The sequence below is a fragment of the Platalea leucorodia genome (genome assembly GCF_965183815.1).
Source record: "Platalea leucorodia genome assembly, chromosome: 2".
Lineage (NCBI taxonomy): Eukaryota > Metazoa > Chordata > Aves > Pelecaniformes > Threskiornithidae > Platalea > Platalea leucorodia.
Window position 1 is genome coordinate 15,547,421 of NC_138824.1, and position 13,168 is coordinate 15,560,588.

Genomic DNA, 13,168 nt, shown 5'->3' on the forward strand with positions numbered 1-13,168 from the left:
TCTTACTCTTGTCTCTGTCCTGGTAGGAGAGGAGTCTGCTTTCTGCTCCGTGTGCATCCTCTCTCTCATCCCAGTTCGTACGGTTATGGGGTGCTTTGTAGAGTCAGCTGTAGACTGACTCAGAGTCTATCATGCTCTGATTACCTCCACACATCCTATAACACTGTGCTGGCTGACACCAGAAAACTTAATTAAACCCATCTGATTTCACAGACATCTGAAGTCAGTTAGTATTTGAATACTCCTAAACTGCTTGGCTACCATTTCAAAATTGGCACTCAATTTTAGTTATTTTACACTGAATTTTAGCGAACCAGAGCAATTTCATGCCAGATGAAATGGCGGACAAATGCAAAACCTTTTAAGTTGTCCCAACCCAGCTGTGTGAAATGGGGCCACCAAATGTACAAAGGACTCAACCATTCTCAGCCTAGAAAATGGGAGTAATGCACCAGATATGAATCCCATCCAAAAAAATTAAAGCTTTGGGAGAAATTATTGTAAGCAGAAAGTTTTCTTTTTAAATTGATGCATAAAGTGAGACTGAGTGTTTTGAAAAATGGATGAAAACCCCAAATCACTCCCCACCCCTTCCCTGCAACTCTTTGAAAAGGTGTGTTTCCTTTAAATTATACTGGTGGAATCCAAGATATACATAAACGAAGAAGATTTTACCTTATAAATCCAGCCTAAAGGATGCGAACAATCTTGTATCTCTGTCTGCATTTATCTTATCTATCTATCTATCTATCATCTATCTGCCATTTCATCACAAAAGGTTTCTTCAGTTTAACCACATTAGCCACAGGGGATATGATTATTTCCTGTCTTAAGTAATTCAGAATAAAGGAAGTTTCAAGAGCCACACAAGCTGTGACAAATTATGGGATTTCACCCTGTGCTGGCCAAGCACCTTCTGCTTCCACTGGCAGCAACAGGAGCTGAAGGTGTTTGGCATCTCAGAGGAGCTCTGACAGCATGTACTCAACTTTTACAAAACAGTTGTAAGAAATACCCTGATGTCGGACTGTGGCTTTTTCAGGAAATCCTTGCTTCCGTGTTTTTGGGTTTTTTGCTGTCACTTGCAGCCAACTTTTCTCCAGCTGGAGGCGTTAATGACGAATTTTCTAGCCCAAATTTCACAATGTAGCCATGTTAGTTAAACTTGTTTGTTAATGGCATTTCTGAGCTACCATAAGAAAAACCAAAACAACAAGCCCTTCCCTTAATTTGTTTCTATTGTCACTGTATTTTAAGGTAAGAGACCTGTGAGACCCAGATCCCATTCAGTTCTGTAACTGAGGTACAAACTGTGACAACAGATTTTCTGAGATGGAGAGCTCAACTGAACTGATACTGGAAATGACATGTGTGTTTCTTCAGAAGTACAGATTTTCTCTTTTGAGATCTGTCTTATGTTTTTAAATGGAGGTATTTCTTTGTCTCACAGGTTTTAAAGCTAGGAAGAATGACCATGGTGCTATCATCTGACTACATAGATGGCGTAGGTCACAGAAGACAAATCCCTGTTCAGTGGCTTTTGCACCACTCATATTTTCCAACAGCGCTAGAACACATTTTTGGAAAACATGGTTTTGGCTGATAAGAATTTAATTTTGTAAACAATCAAGGCAGCACTATGAGCAGATTTGATATGAACTAGGAAAAGTGGTTATCTTTTTTTTCCACTGTTGGCCATCAGATCCCCACAGCTGTCTGCTGTGTAGCAGTGGAAGGATAGATACAATGAGAGCAGCTAGGTTAAGATTAGTTGCACCTGACTTTATACATTTATTAGTTAAACATTCTTCTATAGAAAATGGAGAAATACATATCTCTGGAGAGTGATTCAACCAGCTATCTTAGAATAGGATGAACTGGCCTCTATAGGTGCTCTCTATCTTTATTGAACGTGGAGAAGCTTAAATGACTAATTTAGACTACATTTCTAGTTTCAGCTAACAGCTCAAGATACATTAGTGTTTGCTCAGAAGACATTTGAGTGACAGATGATGGAAGCCTATGTCACTCAAAGCACTTTTAGGGTTTTGCAACTTGACCACCTACACAACACGACAGCCAGTTCCCACTGCCCGTGGGAAAGAGGCCTGAACACGTTTTTTTGCAAGTGATGTTTCACAAATGCGCCTATAGCTGGCCTTGAGGTCTGGGAAAAGAAGAAGCTGTATAAGCAGCTGATGGTTATGGTTTCCTAATGCATATCTTTGACATTGGTTAGAGTTGGTGAATGTTGTTCTACCTTATGACTTCTTTTCTTGTCCTAGAATTGCTTTTATCCAGACTGCAGTAATGTGACCCATGTTTTAATGCAGAAAGGTCGCTGCCTGTCCTCATCACATCAGTAGTACCAAGGGATGCTACACAGAGCATCATCAACACTGCTGCATTGTGGTGATCTTAACACCATACTAGCAGGGATTCACCTTTCCTAAGTGTTCACGACGTAGGTGTCTGCATGTGAGTTAACTGTCTAAGCTTGCATTATATCAAGAGAAATCAATATGGTCAAATGGCATCTAGAGAGCATTTCATCTGACCACACGTAGAAGTTAAACTTAGGGTGATTTTAGCAGCTTTCAGGAGCTCACCAAATGTTTTGACCAACACCATTGGCTATGATGACAGCCTAAGCCTGAGATCACATGAAAATACTTAGGCTGTAATTAAGCTGCCTAAAGAGTGGTTTGTTGTGCTTTTGAGACAGTCTAGTGAACCTGAGATGTTGACACAAGCCTGGTGGCTGTGACCCAGGACCTAAGGGGACATGCAGCTTCTAGACTGGTAGTTGGAGGCCAGCTGGAAACCTTCAGGCACCTTAATGGCACTAGATAACTGTTCAGGCAGCGGAGTTGAGCCACTACTTTGCATGCTCAATCCTACTATAGAGTCAACAAAGCCGAATCATTACTCAGCTTGAGTGAAAAACATGGGACACTGGCAAATAGTTCAAATAATGTATTTGACCTTTGGCAAACCTTTAGTAAAGACTGCATCCTGTGAGGGCAGGATTCAACCACCCAAACATAGGTGCCTAGAGACAGTGTAGGCCCTGTGGGGCTTTGAGAAGTGCTGATCCCCCAGAAGTCCTGTTTCATACCTGCATGGGTGACTTGGATACCCTACAGCACCTCAAATGTGCTAAACACATGTTTATGGGATTGGATTCCTGCCTGGGCAAATCCGTCTCATTTAATAACAATATGGGCTACGAGTACACACAAAACCAGTAACCAAACACAAGGGAGTGGTACGGTACTCTACCACAATACAGTAATTAGCAAATAGGACCATATACTTATTAAAAGGGAGTAAGAAAATGGCAGGTGATCGTGTGGACTGAGCTGGAAACAACACCCAGATTCTAAATTACTGAAAGCAGTGCTTGTGCCTGCAGGCAGGCAAGACCTGCCGGCACCAGATGTGCCCCCCTCCTAATGGTGTGGCTGGAATGGAGCAATCACCGTGCTCATGCAGGCAAAGGAAATACTCACTCACATAAGCATGGGGAATATTTCTCACAAAGTAATCACTTCATTTTGAGCTCTTGGTCTTCTTGCTCAAGGGAAATCCACAAAACAAATTTCAAAAGATGTACCTGGCAACTAAAAATCAGAACTTTCCAGGATACCAAAAGGAATGGACTAAAAATATTCCATTATAAGCTCCAACCTCTTTTTAACTTCTTCATCTTTCATGGTTTGTAAATTACCCTTTATCTCTCTCTTTCCTCCAAAACACAACCACCTCCTTACCCCTCATCTCCCATTTAACATTTTCTCTGCCCCACAAGTACCCACTACTTTTTTCTTCTAGAGAGGGATTAGTGTTCTGCTCTAAATCTGAGGAGTCATTTTGGCATTGCCTTGAGATCTTCTGCTCCTACTTCATATCTGAAGGGAACATGTGCCCTCAGTTTTTATTTTTTAATATATAATTGGTCTAGTAAGAAATATTATCTTTCCCTGTAAATCTTGTGTTATGTTTGTAGACCATCTCTGCTAAAAAAACATAATCAATTTAGATTTATATACTTCTAAAACAATTTTTGGTTTAATTGTCATTGGTAGTTCAGTAGCACTGGCTTACACAAGAAAATACGATTAAATAACATTGCTACTAAGACTTCAGATTAAAGAACCAGTACCTAAATCACCTTGTGAGAACAGGATTCACATAAATTAACTTCTTCATTAAAGCCTTTGATTTACTGTAATTTAATTTTTTTTTTTTTTTTTTTTTTAGGTTTTATAAAGAATATAATATGGTTAAGTTAATTTTCAGTTATACAATTTCTTATCTTTGAATAGTATTTAAACTGATTTTTACTCCTGAATTTAATAAACGTAAGAACTACCAAGTCTGGTCTTTATTTATGAAGGACACAATTTAATATGTTTCAGATACAGACAGCTAAGTGATGAAAAAAATTGAATGGATAAGTTTTTATAAGGTTACACATTCTTTTCTCAAAATGTAATTACTTCTATTACAGTAATCTGAAACCTTCCTCTGAAGTATGTTGAATAATACAGATGTTGTACAAGATAATACATGTTGTTATGGTCATATGGCTTCTAATGTTATCAGCTGAGCTACAAAGACTAAAGAGGAAGTAGATAACCCTTCAAAGCCATTTTAATTGAGGATATTTGAAAAAATTGCAGTTAAGCTGGAAGTCAAGCTGTCTTTTTCAAGAACTTCTTGTAACAGAAATATTTTTGACCAAGAATTTTCATTTTTTAAGCAAACTTCTCCATCCTTTAACCCACTGAAATTAGGAGGCATTTGCTAACTACTGGAGTAGTAAGCACTTGAAAGAGCCTTGAGTAAAGAGATTTATTTGTCCGTTATATGATGTGATTACCTGTGATAGCAAGAGACTGATTTCAGTGATCTCAGGGCTCTTTTCTAATCTACATTTCCAGGCTTAAACCCGGTTCCTAAACCCAAAAACATCAGAAAAATAACCCACCTACACTTGCAAAGACATACAGCCTGAAGGGAAAGCTAAGAGTGGAAGATGGGGAAAGACGAACAGAAAGTGGAAGTGTGATTTGTAGACAGATGCTAATGAGCCCCAACTAGCCTAGTTACCCATAGGATTTACCAGGGCTGGTGTGGCGTGATGATGTTCAGAGCCAGGTGGTTGCTCCTTTCTCTGGCTTTGGGAAAAAGATCTGATGTTTAATGCCAGAATACATTTTTTAGTGTTTGGAAGCTAGACTTGGGTCTTGAATATTAGTGCGAATAAGACATCAAGGACACAATGATATGACAAACATAATTTATTAGGAAACTTGAATATAACAGGTGAAACTGTGATAAATTATATAAATGTATTTGTTTTACAATACCTAATTATTAAGATTATACTCCCACAGAATTTGGGCAGAAATCTGTTCTGACCTGATGGTCATGAAATGCTGAAAAATTCAGCACATAAAAACTTAAAGTGTGCATATGGAAAAACATTGCAATTAACAATTAAACCAGCTGATGCTCTTCATATGTCCAACAATCCGTTTGGCATGAGGATCAAACTGGAACTGAGTTGTTCCGTGGAAGAAGTAGACATAGCCTAGAAATAAAATTTGATCCAATTATATTTCATAGGTGACTTCTTTTCAGTATTTTGGAAAAAAACCCCAACATAAACAGTCCATGTATACTTGCTATTTTTCATTTCCATCTCATTAAGGTTAATAACAGGGTTTTGAAAACAAATTATTCTATCTACAGAAGGCCAAATATTCAAGTAAACCCAGATTAAATATATGTTTACTTACCATCTTTCTGGAAAGCAGCATCAACTCTGCCAATTTTTCCAAAGTCGGAGACTATTTTCCTGGGATAACCATGATCCATGGATTTTTTGTTTTCATCGTATCTTAACACGAGAAACATCATTACAATTTGTGAGGAAGCAGACAGTATTTTGAAAGTCTAAAGCAAATTCATACACATAAGCAACTCTACAGTTACTAAAAAGTCTTATAAAGATTAGCTGAAGTAGTTTTTGATTCTTCCTGTTATGTATTAAGGTTCTCACATTGTGAGTGTCTTGAGATTCAAAAATCCTGCCTTTGGTAAAGTTTGTAACAAGGCTCACAAGGACCTTGGGAATGCAGCCCAGGAATTTATTAATGCATTTCTGGACTTCCCAGAGCCTTGGCCATCACTTGCACATAAAATGAGTTTCTATTTTGAGGCACTGGATAGCCGGTTCAGTATAAAAACAAAACATAAAACTTGGGAATAGAAGATGGTAGCACAGTCCTGAAACATACTTGTATTGGTGTCAACCATGTACTTCTTAAACAAAATTACTCTCTGAAATTTGTCATGTGCTACACTTGAATTATAAATGTGACCAACTGTACAATTGGAGAATATTTATAGTTTGTTCATAGAGAAATTCAATTAGACCACTTTTTACTAGCAGTTAACTTTGTTTGAAATGTGAATGAAAAGTGGACACTATCACAACATTGTACAGGAAAGCAGCACTGTTCTGGAGAAAAAGTGAATAATTTAGTAGAAAATCACTCTTATTGCACAGATGTTTCATTAATTGCAAGTAATTACATTCCTGCTACAGGAATCTAATGAATGGCAAAAAAATCCTATAGAAAAGTTGACATTTCCTAGCAAATGCTTAAAATTTTTAAGCTTGCAGAAAATCCTGTTTAAATTTCTGGAATATACCTGGTTTAAACATCATTGCACTTGAATTTTATAGTAATACATCAGTCCTCAGGGAAAAGGCAAAATATGTCTTCTAGTAAATGAACATTAAATCTTACCTCCAGTATCTGTCAGCTATAAAGAAGTATGTTTTTCCTGTGATTTCATCACTGTAAGCTGCATTAACTCTTTTAACAGTCTTTGGGAATCCCAAACGATAGATTGATTTAGGATAGCCAGGTGCAATGTCATATCCCCTGAGAACCCAATATTTATCCTCTGAAAAATACAAGCATATTTCATTTGTTCTTGCTATTTATAAACAGCATTTAATTGTGTTTTAGATGGGTAGCAAAGAATGCGTCTTATATATCAGTGTTATTCCTCTCAGTTTATTACTTTAGAAAATGGTTCTCATTCTTACACTGGGATTACATCATGAAAACAGTGAAAATGTCTTCTGTTTTTATGAGTAAAACATTAGAATCATAAGGTGTGTGGATAGTACTTTTCCCAGATTTTTTTCTAATGAATATAAAGTATTTGTCTGCATAACAACTTGGGGAAGGCTGGAGGTTAATAAGTTAATCCACTGACATTGGATTGGGATATGGAGTTTGTTAAATTGCTGTGATATGCTATTTGATTATAGAGCCATATAATATTTTGAAAACTAGACAATGTGCATTAAATTAAGCTATTAAGAAGGGCATGTGTCTAATCAAAATGCTTTAGTAACTTTAGATGCAATGAACATATTCATGTATGGTAATCTATCAGGTACTGTAATATGCGCATAATGAAGTTATTTGAGATGTTTAAAGCATATTTGAGACCTTTAAAGAAAAGAACTGATTGTTTTTTTCAGTGAACAATTTTCCTCTCAGAATACGCTTTTCCACCAACATTTTTTTGGTTGGTTTTTTTCAAAATATCACAAAATACTAATAAACGTAACAGTAACAGTAGTGTACAAATGCCTGTATTTACCAATTGAATTCAGCAAAAATCCTTCTGCATAAAGCAAAATGCTGTTACCTGAAGAGAACTAGACTTGAAGAAGGGAAGGTATTTTCATGTCTTGTTATTCAGAACATTAACTATAACAGAGGGGCAAGTTTTCAGCATTATGACCTCTGGAGATCCCTTACAGCAGTATAACTCTATGATCCTCTGGTTTAATTATTTGCAGATTTGTAAGATTCTCTCTGTCACTGATCTTCCTTAAAAAACACTTTGACTTCTGTAATTGCATAGTTTGCAAAGGAGCAGGGAGTAACTGGTCAGAAAAAGTAGAGAATTTCAGATTCCATTACCTTTAAAAAGTAAAACTTCATCCTTCTCAATGTTTTCATAAGCAGCTTGAATTCCTGATGGTAACTTTGGCCAGAACAGTGAGATAAAATTGAGCTCTGCCTCTGTCCTCTCAGGATGTTTGCGCAGCATATATCTGGTTTAAACAAAATTTATGTAATAAAATAGTTCCGCTCCTATCATAAGTGCAAAATAATTGTTGTAGCTCCTGCAGTATAACAGGGGGGAGATGGGTACCTGGGTGTGAATATCCCCTTCAACTGAATGTAAAGGAAATCTAGAGCAACTGCACTCTTAACTTTAGCTGCTCAGTTACATGCTTAAAATTAGGCAAGATGAATATAAGCCCTTCTGTTTCTCTGTAGGACAAGCAGGCTGAGTTGGCTTCAGTCACCACCTAACAGACATCTTTCTACACGACAGTGCTTTCAGTTCTGCCCCTGCTCTTGTACTGAGGAGTAGTAGAAAGGTTGCACTGTGGGACCTAGGGACACATTGCTAAGGGATATATAAATGCTCTTGCTTTGCTATTAGTTGAACTGAGTTCAGAGGCAAGTCTGTTGCAGCAGTGGCCACAGTAGCAGAAGAGTTGGAAAACAACCTACAAGCCCTTATCTCCTTCACTGCTCTTGTCAACTAGGGCTCTTAGGATTAACGATTTGAGAACTCTCGCTTGTGTAACTACATGGTGGTTTTCTAGTGCTTCTCTTTGTACTACTTTCCAAAAGGATAGTTTTCCCTCATGGATTATAGTTTTTTTTTAAACTACTGAATATTTTAAAGAGATAATATATATGCTTATTGTTACCTGCCCTTGAAGAATATTATTTCTCCACGTAGTGTAGTAATAGCATCAAATGTCAAATTTGGGTCACAAGCTTGTGGAGTTATGGGTCCTGTTGGCTGCACAGCAGCATTAGACTGTCCTATAGGAAGAACGTTTTATTTTTTAGTACGGAGAAATATAAAGACAGTGTTCAGAAGGTCTCTGAGGACACCAAGGACTGTCTTTACAGAGAATAAGAAGGTATATGGTTTTAAACTAAGGGTCTGTCACTAAAAGCAGGCTTTTAATGTTGATAAAACCCGTTGTGTTCATCTTTTCCAAAACAATTTTTTTTGCAGAACTGGACTTAGCTGAAGTTAGCTTCCAGGAATTTTCTCTTGTTATCTATTGTTCAACAACAGTTATACTTCTCATTTTGGTGGAATAAGCATGTTTAAAATATATTCTTACTACTGTTTACCAGCCTCGCAACTAGAAATATTAAATAAAAATATGTTTTCTTACCATAGATGGCTTGAATGCCATTGATGTCATCCTGAGGAAGAAGGAATTCATTGGGGTCCGTGTAGGAATAAGTTGGATACATCAGTGCTCCAGGATCATTTGAATGAGACAAACCCAGTGAATGACCAAGCTCATGGGCAATAACAATGAACAAATTGTAGCCTGTAGGATAAAAATCATATGAAATAAGGTAAAATCTTTTCCAGTATTCAACACAGTTGACTAAATGGGAAACACTTATGCATCCTCCCAAAATACACTACAGGTACAAGAGAGGCTGTAAGTAATGCTATCAACGTCACAACTCAAAAATATTGTAAGAGAAGAGCTATATGAATACTTAAAGAATGTCTGGACTTAACTGTTGTCTCATTGTCCTTTCTTTAGTGTCCTTGTGTCTTAAAAACAAACCCTGTTTCTCCTGCTATCACTTAAACTGCTCAGATCAAGGATCACAACAACAACGAGTGGAGGTTCAGTGATCCAACAGAAAAAACCTTCAAAACAAACACTGAGATGACAGTTTTGGTGATACTTGAATACCCTAGTTAGCACCAAACTTTGAAGTGCTAGGTTAAGAAAGATAAAGGATTTGACTTGAGAAGTTTAACACCAGATCTTTCTGTATCCAAGTTTTAGGTTTCATCTGAACAAAAGCATTTTTAAGTGCTGACTTAGTTGTCATTATAAACAACTATGACCTAAAAATCTCTTTTCTGTGAATTGATACCTACAAATGGAAAAAAAAAAAAAGAGCAAAGCAATTTAAAAGGACAAGTTCTGCCACTTTTGCTCACTTTTTGCCTATAAACAGGCTCATGAACTGAGCATCACATGAGCTAAGATTGCATGAGGTCAAACTATATAAATGGATCCAGTTATAAAGCCCTTACCTCTTCCGTCTTTTGTCCAGGCTTCCTCCTCATCAAGATGCACATCTCCACCAATACCTTCACCAGGCTGGAAAGCATGAGCCAGCTGCCCATTGGGGCCATCAAAAGGAGAATTGTCGTGGTGGTCTAAAATGAAGAGGGAAAAAATTAGTTAGAATCCTAAATTATTTCTATAATTGCAGATGGCTATCTAATACATGAAGATATTAATGTTACCTCTATAAGCAAAAGAGATCATTATATCTGCTTCTTTGTCCTCAACCTTTTGGAATGTCAATGGTGTCACATTGCTCCAGACACTGAGAGCTTTTTGGATTGCTTCATCTACATCAGCTTGCCTCATCTTTGGGGTGTAATTCAAAATCCTTCAAAGCAAACCCAACACATTATATATTGTTAAGAATACAGCATTTTAGCTGAAAAATAATAACTTGTGCAAAAGTAAGAAATCTTAGATATCTTTCATGAACAAAAATTAATAATGGCTTCATCTTAGATATTGCCTTCTAGAGTGCCTGTCTTCTTCCAGAAATCAATCACTCTGGATGTCCGTATATAGCATAATGTACTTACTTCAGACCCCTGCAAAGTTGGGATGCTAGATTTATATCTTTTTGATCCAGATTAGGAAATGTTACCTGTATGTCAGGTTATTTCTTTTCCATTTGGGATTCCCTGCTGTGAATACATATTGCCCTATATCAGGTATGCCGCATCTGGGCTTTTTCATGATCTCCAAAGTGTCAAGATCAGGTTTCCCGGTCACTTGTAGTCCAAAGAATTCCTGCATTTCCTTGAGCTTTGCAGCAAGGGGATTTTCACCCTTGTTTCTTAAATGAGGCTGGTGATCCCTTTGAAGATCATAGAAATTCTGTAGATAACTCTGAAACAGAGTTTAAAAAAAAGAAGAGCATTGTGGCATATCAGTACTGTCTTCAGTCACACTTAAATTTTCTAAGTAATCTTGAACTATTCCCATATCAACATGCCCTGTGTTTACCAGGAGCAAGAACAGCCTGTTTTCTCTAGGAGCTGGTGTGAAGAGTCAGATATAACTCAAGAGTTTTCATACAGTTTTCTGAATTTCTTGTTTCACTGATGGAATATATGAAGAAATGTCTTTAAAATTGAATATTTACTATTAATAATTAATTCCACATTATTTATGGTGCCTGATTACTCTAATGGCAAAATTTATGAGGAAACTTATAACTGGTCTTATTCAAGAAAACAGAGATTGGCAGTGTGACTCCACACAGCCAGGACTCTCAACGAAGCAGGTGACTGCCACTAGAGAGTCAGCATGTGGCAGATCATGCCATTTATTTTTAGCTACAAAATATATTAGGAACCCAGGTCTTCCTACTAAATTTCAACAATTTTGTCTCCAATAAATAGTGTTATGTCTATGTAAGTGTTGTATTTCTCATAGTGTTCTTTTTCCGAAGTATTCCATAAAAGATCCATTCAGCAAAATGTTGCAATACATGCCTACTTCAGGCAAGTTTCCTCCCTCATGTTACTGAGACCAGTCATATCATAAGTTTCAAAGCTCATTCTGAAATGTAAATTGTTGCTGAGTTTGACTGTTTCTGCACAGCCACAGAGCCTTGCTGCTAGAACTCATGCTTCGGTAGATTTGTTATTACTTTACTGACAACATCAAAAGCGAAGTTATGCAATATTCAGATGACTTTTGGGTAAATAAGTCCCACATAATTTTCACACGTTTTCTAGATTGACAGGAAAAGCTTTCTCTTGAAACCTCTGCGAAATGGTACATCTTTAATTTCAAGCCATATTCTGTGAAAAGAATTACACTTATAGTCATCTCTCAGACTACCTTATGTTTCACTTAGAAAGGCACTGTAAAATATTTACCTCTACAAGCTGTAGGGTTTTTCTTTCATCTTCTGCTTCTGGAGCCACAGGAAAAGCAGAGGAGGCAGCTACATACAGCAACAGGAGAAGCAAAAGGGTCTTCATCCTCGTCTAAGGTTGTCTGCCTCAGTTTCACTCTTGCGCTATTGAACACACTTCTCAGCTCTGTTTATATAGCTAATTTGTAAATCAGTGACAGTCTGACTCATGCTGTATAATATCCTCTGATTAGTAAAAATGATGCCTAACAGTTTCATCATCAGGTAGTGACGCAATGTGTTTAACTAATGTTACTGTCCTTATTTTGCCTGAGCCTTCCGTTTTGGGTGATTTTGTAGTGTGTTTAATAAATAAGGAAATGCTTTTCAGGTAAAACATGGAGCTACATTTCATAGGTTTTTTTTGAATCATGAATTTGGACTATTTATGGCACAAGGTCTTGACAAACTGGAGAAATAATAGGAAATAACATACAACAGTAACATAATACAACATATTGTATTATAACGAATAACATTATGCTATATATATGATACATAAGTTTTAATATTTAACAAAATATAGCATATTATGTCATAATATGTAATAATAAAATATAAAAGACAGTACAAAGAACTGATCTTATCTAGGAATAATCAGCATCATAACTCCAGGAGGGCTGTCATCAGCTAACTAAAAGTTCTATCGATCTAAAACAATCTTACGATGCTAGCAAAACTGAGTGCTAAAATGATTCAACATTTTTTGACTGATATTAACAAAAATCAGTCATGTTACTGGAATGCATAAACTGGGTTCCCATATGTATGGTAAGTAAAATAATGTTTATACTCTTGCCAACATGGACAAGGTCTCAGCTGCAATAGTGTGTTTGTATCCAGGCAGAGAGATAAGCTCTGGTTGGAAAGGCTCCATGAAGTCCAACAGGAAATGAGTCTGGAAAAGGAAGATTAAAGTAACCATTTTGTGACACTGTGTTCACTATTTCATGGAAGGAAGAGCGAGGGGAGCCATGATAAATGCTGTTAAATATATGAAAGGTTTTTCCTAAAAGGGAAGCAGTGACTGTTCTCCAAGACTCTAG

At 36.9% G+C, this 13,168-nt stretch overlaps 1 protein-coding gene across 1 annotated transcript; it reads right to left on the reverse strand.

Moving 5' to 3' along the window:
• Positions 1–5,498: 5,498 nt before the first annotated feature.
• On the reverse strand, positions 5,499–12,189 carry LOC309601217 (interstitial collagenase-like; the record flags this gene model as incomplete). The annotated part of the gene is made up of 10 exons (XM_082334150.1): positions 5,499–5,599; positions 5,808–5,908; positions 6,825–6,984; positions 8,022–8,155; positions 8,828–8,945; positions 9,311–9,472; positions 10,204–10,329; positions 10,420–10,568; positions 10,842–11,086; positions 12,085–12,189. 10 exons carry the CDS (start codon positions 12,187–12,189, stop codon positions 5,499–5,501), a joined length of 1,401 nt encoding a protein of 466 aa, XP_082190276.1.
• Positions 12,190–13,168: the final 979 nt, after the last annotated feature.